Here is a 22,767-nt window from a genome sequence, read left to right on the forward strand (position 1 = left end):
GCACAAAGACTGGAACCAAAATCCAGGAAATATATAACAACCTTTAAATTGGCAATTTGTTGTTATTATTCTTAGTTTTTTTTGGTTGTTGTTTTTTAATGAATAAGATATAGCCTTACATGTTAATTTGTGAGCTGTAGAGGTGCTGGCCTTTACCCTGATCTAAGATAACTGGCTAGCAGCTGTACATTCATATTTACCCTGAAGACACGTTTTTATCTTTATGATGTGCAAATTTATAAAACAGTGAAAAAAGCCAGTGCAATACACAAAAAGAAAAAAGAAAAAACACTGTTCCAAAACCTTCTTGCAACTTGAGAAAAAATAAAATAAAACATAAGAGTGGTATTGATATTCTCAACGCTCAACCAGAAAGCCGAAAAACTTAACCAATATGTTGAAGTTAGAAAAACAAGCTGAAGGTGGTTCATTAGGATGTAATGAACGTGCTACTCAAAAACAAATTACCTCTGCATGACTAATGAGCTCTCTGTAACCCCAAAGAGGCATGAAATACATCTTTTATTGAAAACAAAAAGCATAGCTGGTGATAAATAATCAATAATCATCCCAAGAATTGTTTAACCTCTTTACCAGATGAATGACTTAAAAAAAAACATTAAAAAAAAAAAAAAAAAAAAATACGTTTTTTTTAATTCATTTATTCACATTGCTGACACCTGTTAAAAAGTCTATATTACACACTATGTGGCATTGCATTAAAACTTTTCTATTTCTCCCCCATCCTTAAGTCTGACTTCAGCTGCTTTTATTTCTTTAAATGACAGAAATGAGACTTTGGCAAAGAAACAAGAGGTAGCAGACAACATCCAGTCAGCCTCCAACAAAGTCCAGGTCAAACAAAAAGTGAAGTACGTGAAACATGAATTTGACTATGCCAAAAAATTAATAACCGCGCACACACAATCCAATTTGAACGCATTATGTTGTCAACATGCCGCTGGGGGACAGAATGAGGAGAAATTAGCCACTGGACCACAAGAGATACGGCCTGTTAAATCTGTGCATGGCTACGAGGCTGCTGCTTTCAGGCAACATTATGATTGAGTTGTTTTTTCTGCACACACACACACACACACACACACACACACACACACACACACACACACACACACACACACACACACACACACACACCCTCTTATCTCGTTTCTTTGAGTTTTTCTGGCCGGTCACACGGTTTGTTCTCTGATTTTCTCAAGAGGGCAACAACTGGTGACGTCACCATCGCAATTCACCCATGGCCAACTCACACACGCAACACAAATAGCACTTTTGCGTGTGGGGAGCTGCAGTACGAGCGCAGATGGAGAACCAGAGAGGGAGGGCGCGCGTAGCAAGAGAGCATCAGTACAGCGCAGCAGAGAGCCTCAGTCACAGAGCTGTCTGAGCGGAGTGGAAGGACGCACTTTCCATTGCGCTCCTGAGGAGGAAAAAAAAAACGGCTTGTTTGCTGGTCAGTGGCGCACATCAGACCCACGCATACTCAGGCAAGCAGAGTCAAGGGCGTATGTGAGCGGAGTGTGTCTCCGTTGAGAAGATTTCGGGGACTCTACATCCAGGATTCAGGAATTTTGCGCAAGTCATGGCATTTGTTTGGAAACTAAATAAAACATGCATTCTGTTGGAGACAACTAATTCACAAAGATGAGACCCCGAGGGGGTGATCGACAGCATTCAGTGGTTCTTTGGTCGTCTCAGGTGGGACAAAGTCCGGTGAGCTGCACGAGTCTCCCCCACAGAGCGATAAGCGTCTCTCGGTCACCTTCTGAAATTATGTCTTGTGGCGACGTGCGTGGCGCGCCAGCGTGCGTGTGAGTGACTGACCGATAGTCTTTCTGAGAGAGACAGAGAGGCTGGATATAAACAGCAGCCAGGATTTCAGGCAGCGACAGCCAGACACTCAGAGCAGCCATCTCGACTCTCTCCCAGCTCCTCAGACCCATGCAGGATGCCCGGAGAGCCCCGGGGAGTCCTGGTCCAGCTCAGCCCGAGTTCATGACGCTCTGGGCGGCCTCGTCATGCGTCTCTTGCCCGAGCCCAGTGCCCAGTCCCTCCGACTACTCTTCCTCTTTATCTTCGTGATGGGGGTGGCCCCATCACCGGCTCTCACAGCCGGCTGCCCCGACAGATGCGTGTGCGACGACCAGTTGGTGGTCCAGTGCGCCGGGCAGGATCTCACCCAGTTCCCCAATGACCTGCCTCTGGCCACCCGGCAGCTCATCATCTCTAACAACCGCATCGGGGACCTACCGGCGCTGCAGCTCAACTACCTGTCTGATCTGGTCTATCTGGATTGTAGCAACAACTCACTTACAGAGATCTCCGAGTCCACCTTTGGGAACTTGCGGAAACTCGCCTATCTGGACTTGTCGTTCAACACTCTGCTGCAGATCGAGGACCGGACTTTCGGGCCCTTGGCGTCACTGGTGATGCTCCGATTGACGGATAACCCGAGTCTGGGCGAGATCCACCCGGATGCCTTCTCGGAGAACATGGCTCTGCAGGTGCTGGATGTCAGCCGGAACAATTTGACGGCCCTCAACATCAGCAGCCTGATCGCCCTGCCTGCTCTGCGGTCTCTGGGGCTCAGCGGCAACCCCTGGAGGTGCGACTGTGATACGGAGGACCTCTGCCTTTGGGTGCAGATAGAGGGATTCAAGTTTCAAGGTGAGAATGCGGTCTGAAAGATGTTCAGCACTCAGTTTCCAATTCTTACATACAAACAGAGACATTTAAAGTGTTTTTAACGATGACATTTTTTATTTATTTTTCCAGATAACTTTAAAAGACTTCTGGCAGAGCAGCCCAGAATTATGTAAAACATGTCCTAAAACCCAGCAGTGCAGCCTCTTTAAGGAGGTCTCTTGTATGTTTGGCTCTGGGCCCCCCTCACTGGCCAGTTTCCTGGCAAATATACAAACTGTTTCTCTGCTAAAACTAAATAACTAAAACTATGAGCCAAAGTCACTCCTAGAGCCTTATCATTTGTTATTGTCACATCAGCTCATTTAGATAATTCGATTCTGGGCACCCGGTCAATTTACTTCCTGTATTGTACTGTTGCGCTGCCTTTATTTTGTGAATATGTACATACCTCCATGTGCACAGATGCAGAGTCAGAGGTTCTCTCTCTCTCTCTCTCTCTCTCTCTCTCTCTCTCTCTCTCTGGAAAGCGCAGCACACACACACACACACACACACATCAGAGAAATCTGAAGACTTTGTTCCCCTGCTCCTCCTCCTGTGCAACACAACCCCTTCAAACTGCCCTTCATGTCTCAATAATATCCCAAGTTTACCCCCAACAAATCAGCAGACTTGTGTTGCAGTTACCTGAAAAGTCCCTGCCACTTCAGCCGCTCAGCCCTTAAACAGAGGGACTGAATTAGAGTGACCCAAGAAATCAACAAGAAGGGGACTTGTGAGCTTCTCAAAGGGGACGAGGTCAGATGATCTGTGCTCGTAAATATTAATTGAGCTTAGCTCTAAGCAGGTGAGGGGGTTAGATCTCGTAACAATGTGGACGTTGGCTGTAATAGCTCTCTTTACAGTCCGTGTTCATCCCATCAATGTCAGCGCATTGTCTATCTGAGTCCTAAAGGCAGAGATAATGTTGAGAGGATGATTGTGTCCTTTTGTACCCGTTTTTTCCTCTGGCTTGCCCGTCCTGCCTACACACACACACACACACACACACACACACACACACACACACACACACACACACACACACACACACACACACACACACAGCATGCACCTGGGTGTGCTGACGCTCCATTTGCCGTATGCTTTGGCCCTTCAGTCCAGATGGTTAATGATGGTGCTCAAAAAAGCTGGACTCCCACTAAGGACGGTGTGTTTGTGTGTAGAGAGTGTGTGAGAGTGATTCACTCCACTTAAGTGTGAGTCAGTGCGTGATCTGGAGGTTAGGGGGACACCCTGAAGCCAGGACCTGTAGGAAACAGCAGTATTAAGGGACAAGGAGCTTGAGAGAAAGACCACTTGAATATAGCAAAGTCCCCAAAGTAGTTGTCCTCCTTCCTCTCAAATCGCGTTGAAGTGTTCTCAGAAACAGTCACACATGAGGAAAGAGCACATATACACACTCGAGCACACTTAGTACACACACTCTGCTTAGTTGTTTATCCCATCAAGCAGCCAGGCCTCGCACAAACACTTTTCTGCAACAAAATCAGAACAAATATTCCGGCAGAAGGGCTTTTGAATCGCAAGTGACACGACCAAAACACCCACAGCCGAGCCCTGAAAACACTCACTCCTGTACTGGTTTCAGTCACAGCTAATAATATGAAATTACAGCTATTAGGTAAAGTTAGAAATGTGACCAGTGGACACACATTACACACAACCTCTGTCTGTCACACTGACAAATCATGTGTGACATGGCAGTCATTAACAACCACTGCAATCAGGTGTGTGTGTGTGTGCGTGTGTGTTTTAGAGGATGTACTGTAATGTGTCTCCGTGGTCATGAATGACTTCCAATCTGACTTCAGGGCTGTGAGTCTAACTGAGAGAGATTCCAGCTGTCGCTACCTCTCAGTGTGACTATGAATCAGGTGCGTGCGAGTGTGTGTGTCTGTGAGGGTTCAACATCTTCACACAGGTAACTAAATCAGGATTCTTTCATATTTCTGCTGATGGTGTAGGTTGTAATTAGTACATGCATTATTAGATTGGATTTTTGCCTCTTTACTTTGTGTTCCTGTTCCAGTTTTTGCGTCTTTTTGTTTGTGTTCATGTGCTCGTCTGTGTTGTAGGTGAGTTGCTCAGTTTGTCTTTTTGTTTTTGTCAGGTATGTGTCACTGAGAAAGGTTGACATGACTTGAATGTGGCAGCCAGATAAGTCTGGCTTCAGGAAAGCCCCGAGGCTGGCAGCTGCATTTAGGTTGTGTCTGTCCATAAGAAAGAGTCAACAAGAGAGAGTGTGGGTGATAAAGTAAAGTGATAGAAAGGGATAAACAGCATTTTTAAGCAAATGCAAGAAAAGAAAATAGCAAATAAATAAAGTCAAAAACAAAATGAAATACCACCGAGGGCCACTAAGGGTTGCCTCCAAAAACCTCTGGCCCCTTAGACTCCCATTCAACTTCAAAATACAAAGTCAAATTTTTTCCACAAGTCATTATGGTGTGTCATTCGCTAAATTAGCGCTGTTTTGTTAGTTTTCTGTTTTCCATCTGAGGATAATCCCATCATTAAATAGATATGAAGCCTCAAAAAGTGGTATGTTTTGGGGGTTCGTCTGTTTGATTGACAGGCCTGTGTGTCAGTCAGGTTTTCGCAATAGGTGGGCAGCACCAAACAAAGGCAGCAACTAGCTAGCAGACAGAAAGGGCTGTTTGGTTGGTGGAGACCAAAACAGAGCTTAAGGGAATGTGAATATAAGACTTATGTTTGTGGACAGACACACAAGCGAATACGAATGCTGCTGAATGTGTAAGTTTGTTAACATGTCAGTTTCTGTACATCCACCGAAAGAAGCCATAACGTGTCAAACTTGTCTGATTTTATGACGTGTTTGAGGTGCACCAGAGGGGGGAAATGAAGATTGGAGCTTAACTTAGTTTCTTTGGTTGTTTGTTCCGTATCAAGTCTACATCAGCTTATATGACACCATGCAGAGTAAAACATTTTAGGACATGAAACTAACTTCTTACATCACATCGCAAATATTTATCAATCCCGTTTAAAAAAAAAGTATAATTTTTTTGCTCTTTACAATCTGTATGGGTTCAGATGATTTGCGTTTTTGGAGTTCTGCTAATTGTCTCATGACACCTTGAATTGTCAAAGATAAAAAAAAAATGCTGCCTGCCACAGTTTTGTGTAGACGAGCACAGAGCAATAATTTGCATTAAGCTTATATGATATGGGATTGTTTATTTTGTAATTATGAGATCAAAGAGTGAAATGCATTTTCTATAAGATGTTTTGATTATTTTGTCTACCCCTTATCTATACTCCAATAATGTGCTTGAAAGAGTCAAACTTACCTGTCACCTCTATTATCATTTGTCAGTACTCAGGGAATTTACTCTTCTTTCATAATAGAATTTGAGCTTGTTGAACGACCCATTGCTCTCACTGTAGGTTGAGCTTGACAAGTGCCTCAGCTAAATACACAGATTGTAAGTGGCTTGTCCCGCCCTGGGCTGGCGGAGTTTATGCTGTTATGGCTCCAGCGTTGGGGAAAGTATTTCTGGCTGCTCGTCAGTGCCCTGGACAGCTCAGAGGCCCGAGGCAAAGAGCCAAGGCAGGGGTCCACGCATGGGGCAAGAGTTAAATATTCATAAAAAGAGAAAGAAACACAGGTCAGCGAGTTCAAAGAAAGGCAGAATGAAAGAAAGAAGCGAGGTTTTCACAGCAACTGAATTTGATTGGTCTTTAATGAAAGTGAATGTTTGATTGCTTGAGAGTTGAGATGAGATGAGATGAGATGAGAGGCCGACTGAAATAGGGAAGTCAAAGAAAAGAGGACAAAAAAGATGAAATAAGACAGAAAGGGATGAAAAAAATTGGACAAACAGATGAAGAGACTTTGGAGACAGTGAGGGAAATTAAGAAAAAAAGAAAGACTAACTATCGAGGAGTTACCAGCCGGCTGCGGCCCAGATCTGTCAATCAAATCCATTAAAACATTCATTATGACAAGGAGGCATCAATTCAATTTAATACAGGTAGATGATACATTATTTATCAGCTGGAACCGTTCCTCAGACCCATCTGGTGCGAAGAAGCATATCAAATTTAACCGGTATACTTGTGTAGTGTATTCTGTATATATTTTTATGTCTCTGTGTATTTCACGGTGTGAACTTGAAACCAAGATTGATGTGATGCTTGTGTGGGTGTGTTTGTGATGTGATGTGATCACCTGAGGCTCAGAGGGGAGATAACTCAAGTGTGTGAGTTTGTGCGCATGAAAATGTAGGTACATGTATGAACGAGTGTGTGTATGTGTGTATGTGTGTGTTTGTGTGTGGCCAACCACTTTGCAAGCCAAGAGAATAAAATTGGAAAAGAGAGCGGAGAGTGTGAAGATGACAGAGCAAAACTAGAAGGACGAAATAGAAGAAATAGAAGGACGTACAGAAGAAGAGGGGAGCGGGACGATAAAGGCTGAAGGGGAGAAACGAAGGGAGAATACATGCAAACGTGCCAGAGAGGGAATGAAAAGTGGGAGGTGATAAAGGGAGTGAAACTGATAAGACGGACCGATAGAGGAAAGAGGAGGGAGAGGGGGAGAGCTGTTGCTATCTGACCTTCACTCTCTCTCCACTCATCCTCTGCCAGAGGAAGAAGGGATCATATGGAGAAATGATGGAAAGGAGGATGGTGGTAATCTGACTAATGCCGTATTTGAGAGGAGAGGAGTGTGAAGGCGTGTGTTATTCAGCCCAAGTGGATGTGATGGAGAAAAGGTCAGCTATTCTTAGTCTGCGCCAACCCCAGTATGATGCGTTTAGCTGGCTAAACGGTAAGATATTCGAGCTGCGCTGCGAGAGGAGAAGCCCCAAGATGTCTTGCGCTGTATGTGGCAGGCTTCTGGTGAGCATGGTTTTGGAAATGTGCAGTTTAAAAGATGTCCATGCATTTTTGTTTAAATGTTAGAAAATTTGGTTGAAAAGTTATTTACGATGTGTTGTTATAATGCTTAAAAAAATAGTTTATTAGAGTCAGACCTACACATTATCAAACAGAACAAAAATATATCTATACTAAAGCTACAATCAGCAACTGTTTATCAAACACCTGAGGCAATTATCACATCAATAATTGGATACAAATATTAATGTAGATGTCTAATATACAAACTAAAAGTAACCTTTAAAAAAAAAAATTAAATACTACATCTTGATAGGATCTGAAATTGAGACATCCATCGCATAAAAATGTCATTTTTCAAAATCCATTTTCAGCAGTTTAAACTTCAAATTTCTGATATCTTTTGACCTGTAAATCACACAATTAGTGTTTACTAGGCTCCCTGAAAGCGCACACAAGGACATCAGTGCCCATTATGTATTCATAAATAATATCTCAGACCTTTCCCAGCTGTGGCTCAGATTGTAGAGCAGGTTGCCCACTAATTGTAAGGTTGGCGGTCCTCCTGTCCTCATGCCAAAGTGTCCTTGGGCAAGACACTGAACCCCAAGTTGCTCCTGATGGCAGGTATACTCCTTGAATGGTGGGTCTGTCATTATTGGTGTGTGAATGTGTGTGTGAGTGGGAGTGGGAGGCAAATTGTAAAGCGCTTTGAAACTGCTTAGGTGAAAAGGGGCTATATAAGTGTAGACCATTTACCGCTTCCCATGTCCTGCTTCCACCTGCAGGTCAGAGGTCAAGATCATAGAGCAGCATGGAGACACCTGAGTAGGGTGGCTGGTTAAAGAGGCATCACCAAAGGTTGTTTGGCTGAATGGTGGTCTCCTTGCAGGCTTGTTTACAGACAAAGATATTGTGTAGTCTGATGTTTAACAGCTGCCTTGACTTAATTCTCTGTGATTGAAAGTATTAGGGGATGCTCGTGTCTACAGCTTCCAGCCTCCCCCTCTATATGAAACTTCAACCATACTGATTACCATAGGCATTGGCCTAATTAATCTGCTTATAAATAGCTCTGTTCCCAGTTCACAGGACTCTGCCCTACAGGTTAATACCTCACAGCTCTGATCATGTAAGTGTGTAATGTGAACATAGAAATGAAACCTGCCGTTTCTCATCCTTTAAACTGCAGACATCTACTCATGTCTTTAGCATTCACTGTGTTGTCCAGAAAGCCTGAAAAACACAATTGCTATTCCTCTGCTCGTCGCTCTTTTTTACGTCTTTACATGTCAAAGAGAAAGGAATGAAAACAGAGAGTTCATAAAAGAGTCAACAATATTTTTCAGGAGCATCTCGCCTGTACATCGGCCTCTCCTCCAGGGAGGCGTTAAGCCCACTCCTCTGTCAGTGTGTCAGTGCCAAGCTTGGAAACCATCCAGACAAACATTTGACACGGAGACTGTATCACCCAGTCGCAGCGACAGCTACTCACACGCACACTTGTGACTTATGATTGCAGCTGTACTGTATGTGCACACATAAACACTACTGCTCATGCTCACTGGGCTGCTTAATTGTGCATTCCGTTTTTGATAAAACAGAAAAACACTAAAGCCCTCATTTACAATTCCAGGAAGGCTCTGCTTGATCTGAATGTTTAGAAGAGGGCTTGTTCGCAACTTCAGTGTGTGTGCCTCTGTATCTGTAAATATGTAAGGTGTGTATTCCTCTGATCCCTGCTGTTTATTTCCTCCAGCACTACTTTTATCCTTATATCCTCAGGCCTGGAGTGTGCCGCTGAGCTGCAGGGCTTTGTGTCCGGTCAGTGGCATACCTCACGACCCGGCATGACACCACTGACCATAGCCCTGATAATATTACCATAACATGGTGACATCATTTAATACACAGCAGAAACAGCTCGGGTCTCAGGACAGAGAGGGCAGACAGACGACCACCATGCTCTGCTCCCTGTCCTGCTGTAAGTGGCGAAAGCAGAACAGCTGTGACATCTTACAAGCTATAATACCTGTCAAGTATTGGTGTCAGCCAAGATAAAACATTTGTTCCAAAGATTAATGTTGTCTGGTTCAGCGCAGACTATCTCATCACGAGAGGCCAGAGTGTTTGCCATCCTGTATGCATGTTTTGCTGCTGGATATTCCAGCTGGTGCTCGTTCAAAGTGGAGAAACTCGGAAACTGCAGTGCAGCAAGCATGCAAAACTGTGAATTTTTTAAGGCTGCAGTAACTGTCCTGAAACTGCTGGAATTATACTGCACATTCAAGCTCCTCTGCAGGAACAAAGAGGACACACACATCTCTTTATCTCAGTCTCCCAACCTGTTTCATCTCACTGAGTCTCTCTCACACACAAATGCGCGCACGCGCACGCGCACACACACACACACACACACACACACACACACACACACACACACACACACACACACACACACACACACACTCCTTAACCTGAAAATGTCCCGTGGTTTAGTTCCAGGGGTGTTTGTCTCCTTTTACAGAATTGAAAATGCTGCACATACCAAGGCCTAAAGAGGAGATTTAATGAGGCTAAAAGAAAAGAAAAGAAAAGAAAAGAAAAGAAAAGAAAAGAAAAGAAAAGAAAAGAAAAGAAAAGAAAAGAAGGGTACATTTTAGCTCAAGTGGGCAAATACAGGATGTTTTTCCTGTCCTGTCAACTCAAACGAGACTATATAAACTGGACGGGGTAAAAAAAAAAAAAAAAAAGCACTTTGAATTTAGAAAAGGTTATTAAGTGCAGGAAAGTTTATTCCTAAAATATTGGACTTGAATATTTTTTGAATATAAGTACCAAGGCATATAAGGAATAAGAAATAAGGCTTGTAAAAAAAAAAAAAAGAGGGACAACTACTGAAAATGTCAAGGGCATTCTGCCAGAATAATGTCTGAGTGGTTTCCCAGGCTGAGTGATGGGATGAGTGAGAAAACACTGAGTGACAAAGAAACAGACGGTGTAGAGAGACAACGCAGAGTGAATCATCCCGGCTGCTACCTTATTCTCTATTCTCCAGTAACACTCACATTATTCTCTCTTATCTCTGATTATACCAAGCAGTCATGAATCCGCCTTAAAATGTTGATTTGTAAGCCGGAAATTCATCGACGTTTTCCTCCCCTGGGTTTTGGTAGAAGAAAAATGGACCCAAGCTAAATCAGTGTGCTTATTTAAATCAGTGTGCTTATTTATTGTCTGCTCGTGTTAACATCTGATCAGACATTTCTGTTTGAACACATACCTCAGCTGCACAGTTCACACTGAACTTATTTGTTACAGCCTAAATCAAGCTAGTTTAATTACAACAGGTTATATGTGACAGCTGAGTAGCTATGAACTCAAGTGAGACCTTTTAAATGTTGACCTCTTACAAATAGTAAGTGGAATTATTGATAAATAAAAGGTACCTTCACTCATTAAACGGCTACAGCCTTATTTGGTCTGAATACCAGTAACTTATTGTTGTAGTTAATGTTACAAAACTATAGAAACATTTTTGTCTACTGCACAAGTCAGTTTTCTGATTGACTGTTCTCCATTTGTATTGCTTTGTTGTGTTCTTCTCAGCATTATTTCATCACTGAAGCTGCAGAGGCTACGGTTTAGCAACAGTTAAGTTTTCTTGCTTTGGGAAAATACAGCCTGTATCACAGATTTCCATTATTGGCTTCCTATAGACTTCCGTAAATGTTTCAAAAGGTTTTTTCCCCCTCAAGCAGTTTAATACTAAAAGCAGCACTTTATTAGGACATCAAAAAAAAATCTCTGACTCCAATGGACTCACCTTCAAAAACGTTCCCTCAATAAACATAAAGTGAATAAATTTTTATTGGACAAGTCATTTGCTAAATTTAGTCCTTCTGATCAGTGTTCGGTGGTCCTTCTAAAAGCATTATTAATCAGATATTAGGCCTTAAAAAGCGGTTTGATTGACATACCTGGGGAGTAGACAAGGTTTTAAACTCTTACCTGGGTTTAAAATTATAACTCAAACTACACGTGCCAAAGTCTGGATGAATGTTGTTTTAGAGATTTGTCTTGTCCCCTTGTCTTTAAGAGAAGACCAGGCAGCAGTAACATGCAGCCAAAAACTGTAAACAGACTCAGAATTGTCACAAAGTGCATGAAACACTGACCGAAGAAAGACAAACGAGACCCAAATACCCCGAAGGACCTGTTTGCTGTTGTGTGTGTCTGTGCAGCCACTGATTGGACCTCACTGTTCCAGTGTCCCGTTACAAATGTTATTCTGTAAAAAATAATAGACAGCAACCTCGCTGCACACACACAGGAAAAAAATCCTCACACCTGGCTGGAGGCAAGCTTGGCTGTGTAATGAGACCGAGTGGATCAGCTAGCCAGGCCAGACCATCACAGATGGTGACAGAGAGTGACGCAGGGACAGCCATGTGAACTGATACTGAGTGGGAAAGAAAAGCAGAAAAATAACAAGCGGGAGGCAGAAGGAAGTTCATTCAAGTTGAGATGACAACCTACAATCGACAAAACATGTAGAACACCCGTCAGTCCTCTAGGGGATACTGTGTCGGTGTCACGTTTTGCATTATTGAAAAGTACACGCATATGTATGACAGTCAAAGAAGGAGGTCATGTGATGGAGATCATGTGATGAAATACAAAGAGTGATAAAGTGTGCGAAGAGAGGAAGCTATGGTTGGCTGGATGGAACAAACACACAATTTCAGCCATATGTGTTCAAGTCTGCGAGAGAACAAAAGTCAATTTGGATTTTAAGTAACATAAGTAAGTTACATATTTAACTTAAGTAATGTATGTTAAATAACTTACGTGACATACTTAAAAAATATTTATTTTAACCTAAACATTGATTATGCCCTAAACCAACAACCTAAAGCAAGTTTTCACACCTATAGGCGAGGCATAATGTGACCCCTAGTGGACTGGTGGGTGTGTTACACGCTTTGTCTATTGTCGATTTTTGTCTTGTGTTGTTTTAATAATAATAATAATAATAACTTATATGTTGGACAGCTTGAATTACAATGAACTTCCTTCTGCCTCTCACATATTTCTCTGCTTATCTTTCCCACTCTGTGTCAGTTCACATGGCTGTCCGTCTGTCACTCTTTGTCACCATCTGTGACAGTCTGAGCCGGCTAGCTGACCATCTGAAGCATAAAAAATACAATTACAACAAAACAAAAAGACAACAAAAGTGGAGCAGCACATTTTCACAGTACAAATGACAGGAAGATGTATTTCTTATCATATTTCCTCCTGTAAACAAACAGAAAAAAACCCTCAGAAGTTTCTTTGCAATAGTTAATGTCCATAATCAGTTTTAGGAGTAAAAACAGAGCGCTGCCTCTGGTCTTTGCAGCAGCTCTCCAATACTTTTTTTCCACAAAGAAAGAAACATGAAAGCATTTTCAGATTAAGTTGAGGGAAGTGCCTGCTTCATTCATCCATGAGTCCCCTTTTGGGGTATTAACCTCCATACTGTATAATTATACCTGTGTATAATTTGGTAGTAGCCCTCTCAATGACAAGCATTGATCACATACTGTGTATAATCTCCTGTGATACAATTAAAAGCTTTTTTGGAGTGTATTTTCCATGAATTTGTAAAGGACTGAGGATGATTGCTTCTCGGTGCAAACAGCCTCAGATACAAGAATATTTCATTCCTGTTGGCACTTGAGGAGAAAAAGGAGAAATGAGCAGAGACAAGGAGAGCAGGAATATGAGATGAGTTTGGGAAAGTCTCTGCGTGTCCTTCTTCTGAGAGAAACTGGGATAAGAGAGAGAGAGTCTGCTCATTGTGTTACATGTATCAATTGGTTCGCAAAACTCTCCTGGAGAGCGGATCATTAAGTCTATATCGATCAAACCACTGCAGATTTGTTGTGGAAATTCTCCAATGCAGGCAAGTTTGCTGAATGTGTATTTTTCAACCTTCGCAGACGAACAGTCGGACTAATCTAATCACCACACTAATCTGTGTCGTGGTTATCTTGGGGTTAAATCTGATATGAGCAGATTAAAACACTTAAAGATTTAGGATCATTTGGGAGTGTAAGCCAATCTTTTCCTCACACAGCTCCTCCAGCTCCTCCTGAAGCCGCTGGCAAGTAGTCTGAGGAGTATAGATCATATCCAACCATTCTCGCCATCCTTCCCCCATTTCTCATTTCCATGTTCAGACCTTTGGCTTTATTGGTAGATGACTGCAGTTTAATTAACATTGTTAACAGCAATAATCCATCAGAGGACAGGACTGCAGCCAGATATCTCTCTCATCTTCTCAGTTCCGACTCATTTTATCTGCTCCTTCCCTTTAATTGCGTGTGCACGCAAATATTTTCAAACTGCTCTTCCTGTCCGTGCGTTTGTTTGCCTTTTCTCAGTTTGTCTCTGTTATCTTCTCTTTCTGCTTCCACCTTTAAAAACGCTGTCTCCATCTGCCTGTCTTATCTCTTTTTCATCTCTCTCATCTCTCTCATTGTCCCCTTAAAAAAACAACTTTCTGAAGAGTACAAATGCAATTAAGCTTGCAGCGAGGGTGGAAGTGAAGGAGCATGGGAATTAGCAGCGCTGGTAAAGTCAGATGAACCGATAGAAAACAGCACATACTGTATCCTGCTCTCTTCTTGTTCCTGATGACACTATTAGATGCATACAGAGCACTCCTCTCCCCCTTACTCTCTTCAACACTGCATTCATACTAATTGATATACATGAGGGTACTGTATATGCTAATGCTGCAAAGTCACTGTAGCAGAACAAAATCATGCAGGAGGGCATGACAAGCACTGCTGAAGTGTTCATGAGCACTGAATCCTGCCCTGGCTTCTGCAGTCAACCTTGACCCTTGACCTTAGACCTCTGTTGTAAATGATCAAACACCGTAAATAAACTCTTCACGATTTTCAGAGAGGCTGCAGTGCCAGTGTTTGTGCCTCTCTGTGTGGTCGACAGTAGCTGCCTGATTATCATATTCCTCATTATGAACGCCAGATGTTTTGTGAGAGAAAATGTGCAGCTCCTTATCTCACCGCTGCTGCAGTGAATTGTTAGTGTATAATAATGTGCACGAGGGGGTGGGGGGGTTGACGTGTCAGAGGCTTGCAGTCAAGTCCTGTGTGTGCATGTGTGTGTGTGTGAAGCATAATAATGTTTCCATATCCTAGACACCAAAGACCTGCATTACTCAGAGGAAATCTATCGTGTCTCTCGGGATCCTTTATCTCAAAGGTTATCACTGCATTGTTAACGGTTGGTTGTGTGTGTGTGTGTGTGTGTGTGTGTGTGTGTGTGTGTGTGTGTGTGTGTGTGTGTGTGTGTCTTGGCTTTTCATGTTTGCAAACCTTTTTCTCAAGACTAATGACATTTTCTCCCCTTTTCTCCCCTCATACTTTGCCCTTCATCCATAACCATATACACTGATTATTCTCTGCCACTGGTCTCTTTTATACAACATCATTGTTCATTAATCTCCTTCCTCTGCTGTCTCTTTCTCCTTCCTTCCTTCCTTCTTCCCTCTTTCTCTCCTTCACCTCCAGACGAGGGCCAGACGGTTTGCCACAGTCCCCCGGAGCTGGCGGGCCAGCGGTTGGCGGAGGTCGGCATGCAGTTGCGGGCAGACTGCCACCAAGGCCTGGGTTACTGGGACTACCTCTTCTTCATCGCCATCGGTTTCGTCATCTTCTCGGCCGGCACGGTGTCGGCCTGGGTGATGGGCGTGCTCATGGTGCTGTACGAGCGCTACAGCAAGCGGAAGAGCGAGGAGCTGGACAGCGACTACGAGGACGAGAGGGGAGGGTTGGGCGGAGGAGGAGGGAACCAGGGCAACGGGGATCTGAGCAAGCCCGGCATGCAGGTGTGACAGACTGACGCAAGCAACGGGAGGATGGATAATATGAGAACAGGAGGAAAAGACAAAGAGGGGGGACCAGAAGTGATGAGAGGCGTCTGAGACCAAAGGCTCTGCTATGAACTAAGATCTGCCTGTCTCTCTTTGTTATGGATTTAGATATTACAATATGCTCCTAAAAATACTGTAAAGTGAGTGTGTGTGCGAGTGAGTGAGAGAGAAAGAGAGACAGACATAGACAGCAATACGGATGACTACGCCTTCACTTCAGGGGAACAGAGCGACCTCTGAGATTATTGAGAGCAATAACCCTATACACACAAAACTACACGGGCACAAACACACACACACACACACACACACACACACACACACACACACACACACACACACACACACACACACACACACACACACACTCACCTTCCCACTCTGCACAGATAGTCTACAGAGCTGCTGGTTTCTCTGCATGAGCAGGTGGATGCATCTGCACACTATGTAAAGTGCTCTTGAGAAACACCCTGTAAATGATGATAATATCAAGACATGATGAGAGATTGACATACACACACACACACACACACACACACACACACACACACACACACACACACACACACACACACACACACACACACACACACACACACACAGACACAGGCAGTGCAACCATGAAAAATGCATGAGAAGGTATTGGGGGTCACAACGAGAGTGATGCCTTATCTCTGCTACGGTTAAAAGGTGAAACTAGTACATTTCAGTATTTAAGTGTTATTTTCCTGAATGCCTTAAGGCAACTCACTTGAAATAGTCATCGATCACTGTTGTCTCCCAGATAGATAAAATCTGTCCAGAGAAAGCAAAACATAATGGAGAGGGCAATGACAAAATAATGTGAATGTACAAACAAAAAGTTTGAGGACTTGAAGGTCCACATGAGCTTAACATGTTACTTTTTAAAGGTCCGGTGTGAAGGATTTCGGGGGATATACGGGCAGAAATTGAATATTTATGATTATGTTTTCATTATTGTATAATCACCTAAAACTAAGATTTTTTTTTTTTTTTTACCTTAGAATGAGGTAGAGGTCACTTTGAGGTACTCTGCCTCTGATTGGCTCTGACCCTGATATTCTTACCTTATCTTTAACCATCCCAGTCCTGATGCCTAAACCTAACAGACCTAACCAACAGACCAATTAGAGGCAGAGTAGGACGGGCCTTCACAAAATGGAACGCATGATGCACCGCCATGTTTCTACAGTAGCAGAGAACGGACAAACCAAAAACTATAGGCCTTTTTTTGCGTGTTTCGCAAGTTTTGCAGCCACCATATAGGTTCTTTTCCACGGTTGGAAGGTGAAGGGTTTCCTGATGTTTTCAATCTGCCACCTGACAGCTAGATGTCACTAAATCCTGCACACTGCTTCTTTAAGTGAAGGGGTACCCTGTGGAGTTTCCTAACTACATGTTTTCGTAAATAGGTGTGTCTTGTGCTCTGCTAATACACAGACGAGACAGTGATGGTTTTAGGCTAGTCCAGTGAATGACAGTCGAAGGAGAAAACTCACTAAGAAACAATGTGAAAGTAGAAGAGGATGAGAGTTAGAAAACGGACGCTGGTTTCAAAATATTTTAACAAATCAGCACATTTTACAAGTGTGTAGGCCTCAAGGACATAAGCAAAATAATTAATGCGATAAACTCTGAATGTAAACACAACTGTCTGTTGACAAAAAAAACCTCCACAGAGTACCTTTAAAAAGCAACTTCACACCACCTGTTTGATCCTCCTTCAGTGATGTAGATGTTGTGTGTCCTTCTTACGTGACATCACTGCTGGGTGTGGTTACTGGTGCATGCTTCTCATCACAACTAATGCAACCCATCAGTAGACACGTTTCCATACAGTACAATGCAAATTAGTGGAACATTTGGCTTGCGGACATCGGAAGTTATGCCTGGTTCAGACTACACAAAACAGACACAAAGTATCCCAAACAGAAAGATGCAGGGAGTCCACAACAATTAATATGTTAGGCTCAACAATTAATCATTTTATCCCGTCTAGTGTAATATAGTTGATGACACCTCACAAGATCCTGACGAAAAGACTGGTCAACAACTTTTACAACGTGTCTGTCATGTTGTCCAATAGGACCCCAAAGCAGCACAACATGGTCCTCAGATTTTTTTTTTTCTCTTTTCCAAATAAAAGACTGCCAGTATTATACGCACCTTAAAATATTCACGTCCTTGTTTCCAGTAGTTCTCCCCTGGCTCCTCCTTCCCAATGACATCACACTTCGTGACAAACGGTAAACCACAAATTGCTGTGAGCAATATTTCGACCCTGATGTATTACCTAATCTGACACAGCGCCCATCATATCAGGCAAAAATATTGTGTAGTCTGAACTTGGCATTAGACACTTTGAGATAAGAAGTTTGTGGCGCTAATTCTCCAAAAGCTGGCCCCAGATTGGATCGGCGGGAGGGACGCTCTACCTGTGATTGGTTGTTTCTTTGTTGGAGGTTAAGGTTAGGATTAGGTAACGCAATGAAACAATCGATCACAGCAGTGTCGATTTTATAGAGTGTGTCCCTCTGGCTGATCCAGTCTAGTTCCAACCTTCTCCAAACCACTGCAGAAGAAGGCAATCCTCAAACTAACAAAAACAATGGAGAGAATATGATGGAAATCTAGCATTTATGTTTATTTATCTGAGGAACGTTACAGTCTCCTTAACGCTGCACACAGATCTGATGTTTCTTGTTTTTTAGTCTCTGTATTGGAGCAGAAGCTTCATGTTTAAGTTATAAACTGTGTTTGTGTCATTTATTCACTAAGTCTGTTTCCACTGCACTCTACTGCATTTTGTTTTTAATCGATACACCAACTTTTCCATCTCAGCTGAGTGACCATGCACAAAATTAACTGTATGGAAACACACTTATTGAAACCTACTGGAGCTGTTTTTCAGTGTGGTGTTAACGTCCCCTTAAAGGTCATTCCCCTGGGAAGACAGGCCGAGGAAGTCCACCTATAGTGACATTAAGTGACTCCTGTGTGCACTGAGCGTATGGTTATCTTCATGTTTCTGTGCATATACGAGGAGCCACGCTGCAGTTGTTGCTTTCTGATTTCTCCAACCTGCAGTAGTCGTAGAAGTGGGGCAGGTTCATGGTGGCTGCACAGGAAGACATCGGCAGGGTGATTGAGTCTGTCGTATATCTAATGTTGACTCGACATTATGTGACTGAAAGTCTCACTTGGTTGACCTCATGTTACAGTTGAGCACATGTGGGCTGCGGTTGATAACCCAACTGTCTTTGTGTAAGTGGGCCTCTGGAGGGGTAGCAGGAGAAGTAGTGTGCGTGTTCATGTGTGCGTGACTGTGTTTAAGTGGGGCAGAGCGATCACAGAGCATCTCTGTGAGCAGCATGGATGAGTGATTCGTGAGCAGAGACTGATCCAAACCCTTCCTCCTCCATCCTGCCCCGCTTCCGCCCTGTCCGTCACAGCAGGGACGAGCGGTTAGACATGATAAACGACAAACTCTGGATAGACATAGGGTGGAGAAGGAGCGGGGTCACCATCAGAAGCGGGAATTCATCCTGATTGATTTAGTCAGCAGCTTTATTGAAAGACTGATTGATAGCCGAGTGGGTCCAAATGCACTGGATGAAGAGGCATGGTTAAATGATAACCCTCCAGAGGGCTTGGCAGAGTGTGTATGTGTGTGTCACTGTGTGCGTTTGTGCATACATGAGTGCATGTTTATGTTTTTTTGTGGCTTGGTTTATGATCCTGACAGTATATCTTAATATGGATGCTGCTGAGTGACAACAGCATTTATTTTGTTTCTAAAATGGGAGGTTAACTTGTAATCAAAATCTGTCAGACAGAAGCACATCTTCACAGACACACACTTCCTCCCTCAGTCACACACAGGTTATCAGCTCACACTCTCTCTCTCTCTCTCTCTCTCGCTTATACACATACAACAAACACACACACAGACTCGCCCACATGCACAATAAATCTCAAGGGCACAGCTAAAGTCAGAGCCGCAGGCATGAGAACATTAACACTCCTGTTTTGGTCTCTCTTACCATGCACCACTACATCCTCTTATCCTCCCCTCCATCCTCCATCTGACGCTGTCATCATCTTTCACACAATGCCAGCACTCACTCAAACAACTACACACACACACACACACACACACACACACACACACACACACACACACACCTGGACCTATAATTTATCTGCTAAATCTTTAGGCTGTCATTATCGGATCATTTATTCAAAGGGAAGCTTAGAGGCTTTAAAGGACCTGCGGATTCCTTCTTATGTTACATAAAAAGACATTTGACCTACAAGAGTGTGACCTCATAGCTACATACCTGAGCTTATCCTCAAACACAACACTTCCTGTTTGGCTGAATGTCAAGTTTTACGCCGATGACAAATTTAGAGCTGTTTTAACGGTCAGAAAATGTGAGTCCTTTATCATCAGTAGGTCAGAGGACAAGGGGAGTCAGTCAGTGTGCCAAAAGGAAGAAATTAGTGTGTGTGTGTGTGTGTGTGTGTGTGTGTGTGTGTGTGTGTGTGTGTGTGTGTGTGTGTGTGTGTGTGTGTGTGTGTGTTTGAGTGGTGCAATAACTGTGATCTACGAAGGAGAGGGCTTGTGTTTGTGCACACGTGTTGGCGGTGTCAAAGGGTGTAATCAGCTGTGATACGGGTCGAAGATTTATATTAGCAACATGTTTGTTACTAGAACGCAGAACATCTGATGTGAATCTGCGTGAGGAGTTACTGCACCTGTTGATCTTGAAGAAAGTGAAAGGTTTTCTGACTAAACAGGTCCTAAAAAATCTTATTGCTGCTCAAAAAAACATTGCTGAGGGCAGTGTTCCGGACGTGGCTTATTGAAGCAAGTGATGAATGAGAGGAAGGGGCTGCTGTGTAACTTCTCCCCTCCTCTCGTCATCTCCTGGCGCATACTGTATGTCAGTGAGTAAGCATGTGTGTGTTGTGTGTCAGGAATATTCATGCATTACTACACAAGGCAGAAAGCATCATGAGCCTGCTAACGAGGAATCAGAAGTGCTGTGATGGCTTGCTGTTAAAGCTGCAGATTGCAGATGTCCTCGAAGGCAACAGTACCAGTCCCACGGTCCTCACTGTGTGCGTGTGTGTGTGTGTGTGTGTGTGTGTGTGTGTGTGTGTGTGTGTGTGTGTGTGTGTGTGTGTGTGTGTGTGCGTGTGCGTGTGTGTTTCCAATATGGGATTTCTGATACAGATTCTGACTGCTGATATACAGAATATTATGTCTTTTCTTTGTCCTTTCTTTTAGAGTTTTCTTTAATTTTGTACATCATGAATCATAAGCAATAAAGAACTTAAGGATGGAAAGTAGTTTTCTAAGACTTTACTTGTTGAACAAATGACTTGAATTCTTGTGCTGTAACTGAACAGGAATTCTTACATGAATAAAAACTGCTCAGTTCAAAATTGTAAGAATTTCTTTACCAAAAGTATGGGAAATCTTTTGATTGTCTCAAAACACTTCTCTTTTACACATACATAAGTGCTAATATTGAGTATTGACTCCTGGGTGGAGTGCATTTTTTTTCTGGATGTTCGCAGTTTAAAACAACTTTATTATCCTTAGGATTTTCATTCAGTCAACCCCCATTTTTATACCGAATATGGCATTTTTACAATAACGTTCATTCTATATATTTATTTAATATAACCATATAGAAGTTTTCCTTGTTAGTGGCAGACTCCACAATTCACCTGCTCGACTCTAGTGCCCTCTCTACGCTTGAAGGATTGACATGAAATGAGCCATGCCTATATTGTTTTTAGTGGTATCTCATTGCCTCAATGTTTTAGGTTACAGCTGAGGCGCACCAAACATTTCCTGCCGGAGGAACTTTTATTGTGAAGGCCGCAACTGTTGACTGACTTCTTTATTTAAACAAACATGTTTGTTTGGCTGCACTGAACAGTCACTGTTATAGCTGCTCAAGCAGGGCTGGTTGTAGATTCAATGTCACCTCGGTAACCACAGGTGTCACCAAATCAACCAGGACTGAAATGTTAAAGATTATAACTTGAAGCGGTGAATAGGTTGATATTGACTCTCAGGTGTGTGTCTCGAGCCTGTTGGAGCTCAGTGTGACAGACAACCTCCACTCTGTGAGGATGGTAAGGACAATCTCAGAGAAGCTAAGTCTCTCTCACAAACTCACACACTGAGTGACAAAGAAAAATGGATCACTCTCATAAACTTCAGAAATATTTTACTGCACTTCATTTATTAGGGACACAGTGGGTCTGTCATGTGTGGCTCTATATTGCGCACAGATTTGACCCCACACATTCACAGTACAAACGCGCACACACTCACCCACACACACAGTGGGTTCTGGGTCATGAGTTTAGAGCAGGAAGCAGAGGCTCACAGACGAGTTCAGTGAATGTCCCCATGAATGTTTTCTCTCCCCTCTCCTGCCACACAACTTTTTTTCTCCCTCTTTATTGGTCCTCACACCCTGCTCCCACCTGCCTGGCTCACGACGCTCCACCCTTCGACTTTCGCTTTCTTTCCACTCCCTCCTCCCTTCACTTCAGTTGTGCTGCCAACTGCTCAGCCGCTCCGCTCACACCACTAGCAGAGAGCAAGCTCTAATCCTTCACACAGCCCTCGAAACTCTGCTTGCTGGAGCTTAGAGCTCCTGAAAGCTTCCCAGGACCGGGGTCGGAATAAGTGCAGACAGACAAATGGACACAGAGACATATAGAGACAGAAATGGCTAATGTACACAAGAACACAAAACCCCAGAAGCACAAAAGCAATGAAAGAGCCGAAACGTTTCATGTTCACACAACCATTACTGTGTGTGTGTGTGTGTGTGTGCGTGCGTTTGGGTTTGTGAGCTCAGACTGATATGATCCCATTATTTCTCTGAGGACGATGTTAGAACGCAAGCATGAAGCACAGAGACCATCTAATGCAATAAGTCAATAATACATCCCATCATTGCACACACTCATGTGCACACACACATAAACAACACAAAACAGGCTGCCAGGGGAAAAGACAAGCATTTTCTTCTTTGTAGATCCTTTTAGCCCAAGTTTTAACATTATCCCTCACATCCCCTGTGCTCTCTACTGACAACAGGGCCTAAGTGGACAAAGATGTAGCAGAGTTCTTGCTTCTCATCTCTTTCATCCGAGGAGGTGAGAAATCA

At 43.1% G+C, this 22,767-nt stretch overlaps 1 protein-coding gene across 1 annotated transcript; it reads left to right on the forward strand.

Moving 5' to 3' along the window:
* Positions 1-1,289: 1,289 nt before the first annotated feature.
* Positions 1,290-20,917, forward strand: lrrc52 (leucine rich repeat containing 52). Its single transcript, XM_069150056.1, has 2 exons — positions 1,290-2,691; positions 15,183-20,917. The coding sequence occupies exons 1-2, from the start codon at positions 2,043-2,045 to the stop codon at positions 15,503-15,505; spliced, it is 972 nt and encodes a 323-aa protein (XP_069006157.1). The 5' UTR covers positions 1,290-2,042; the 3' UTR covers positions 15,506-20,917.
* Positions 20,918-22,767: the final 1,850 nt, after the last annotated feature.

This window comes from Embiotoca jacksoni, unplaced genomic scaffold (assembly GCF_022577435.1).
Source record: "Embiotoca jacksoni isolate LCO1_2020_lvr unplaced genomic scaffold, fEmbJac1.0.p SCAF_16, whole genome shotgun sequence".
In the NCBI taxonomy this organism is placed as follows: Eukaryota; Metazoa; Chordata; class Actinopteri; family Embiotocidae; genus Embiotoca; species Embiotoca jacksoni.

Excerpts from the sequence above, each read along its gene's own strand:
- lrrc52 (XM_069150056.1), top strand. The coding sequence starts at position 2,043 with ATGCGTCTCTTGCCCGAGCCCAGTGCCCAGTCCCTCCGACTACTCTTC. Across the intron at positions 2,692-15,182 it reads AGAGGGATTCAAGTTTCAAG|ACGAGGGCCAGACGGTTTGC; the intron begins GTGAGAATGCGG and ends CTTCACCTCCAG.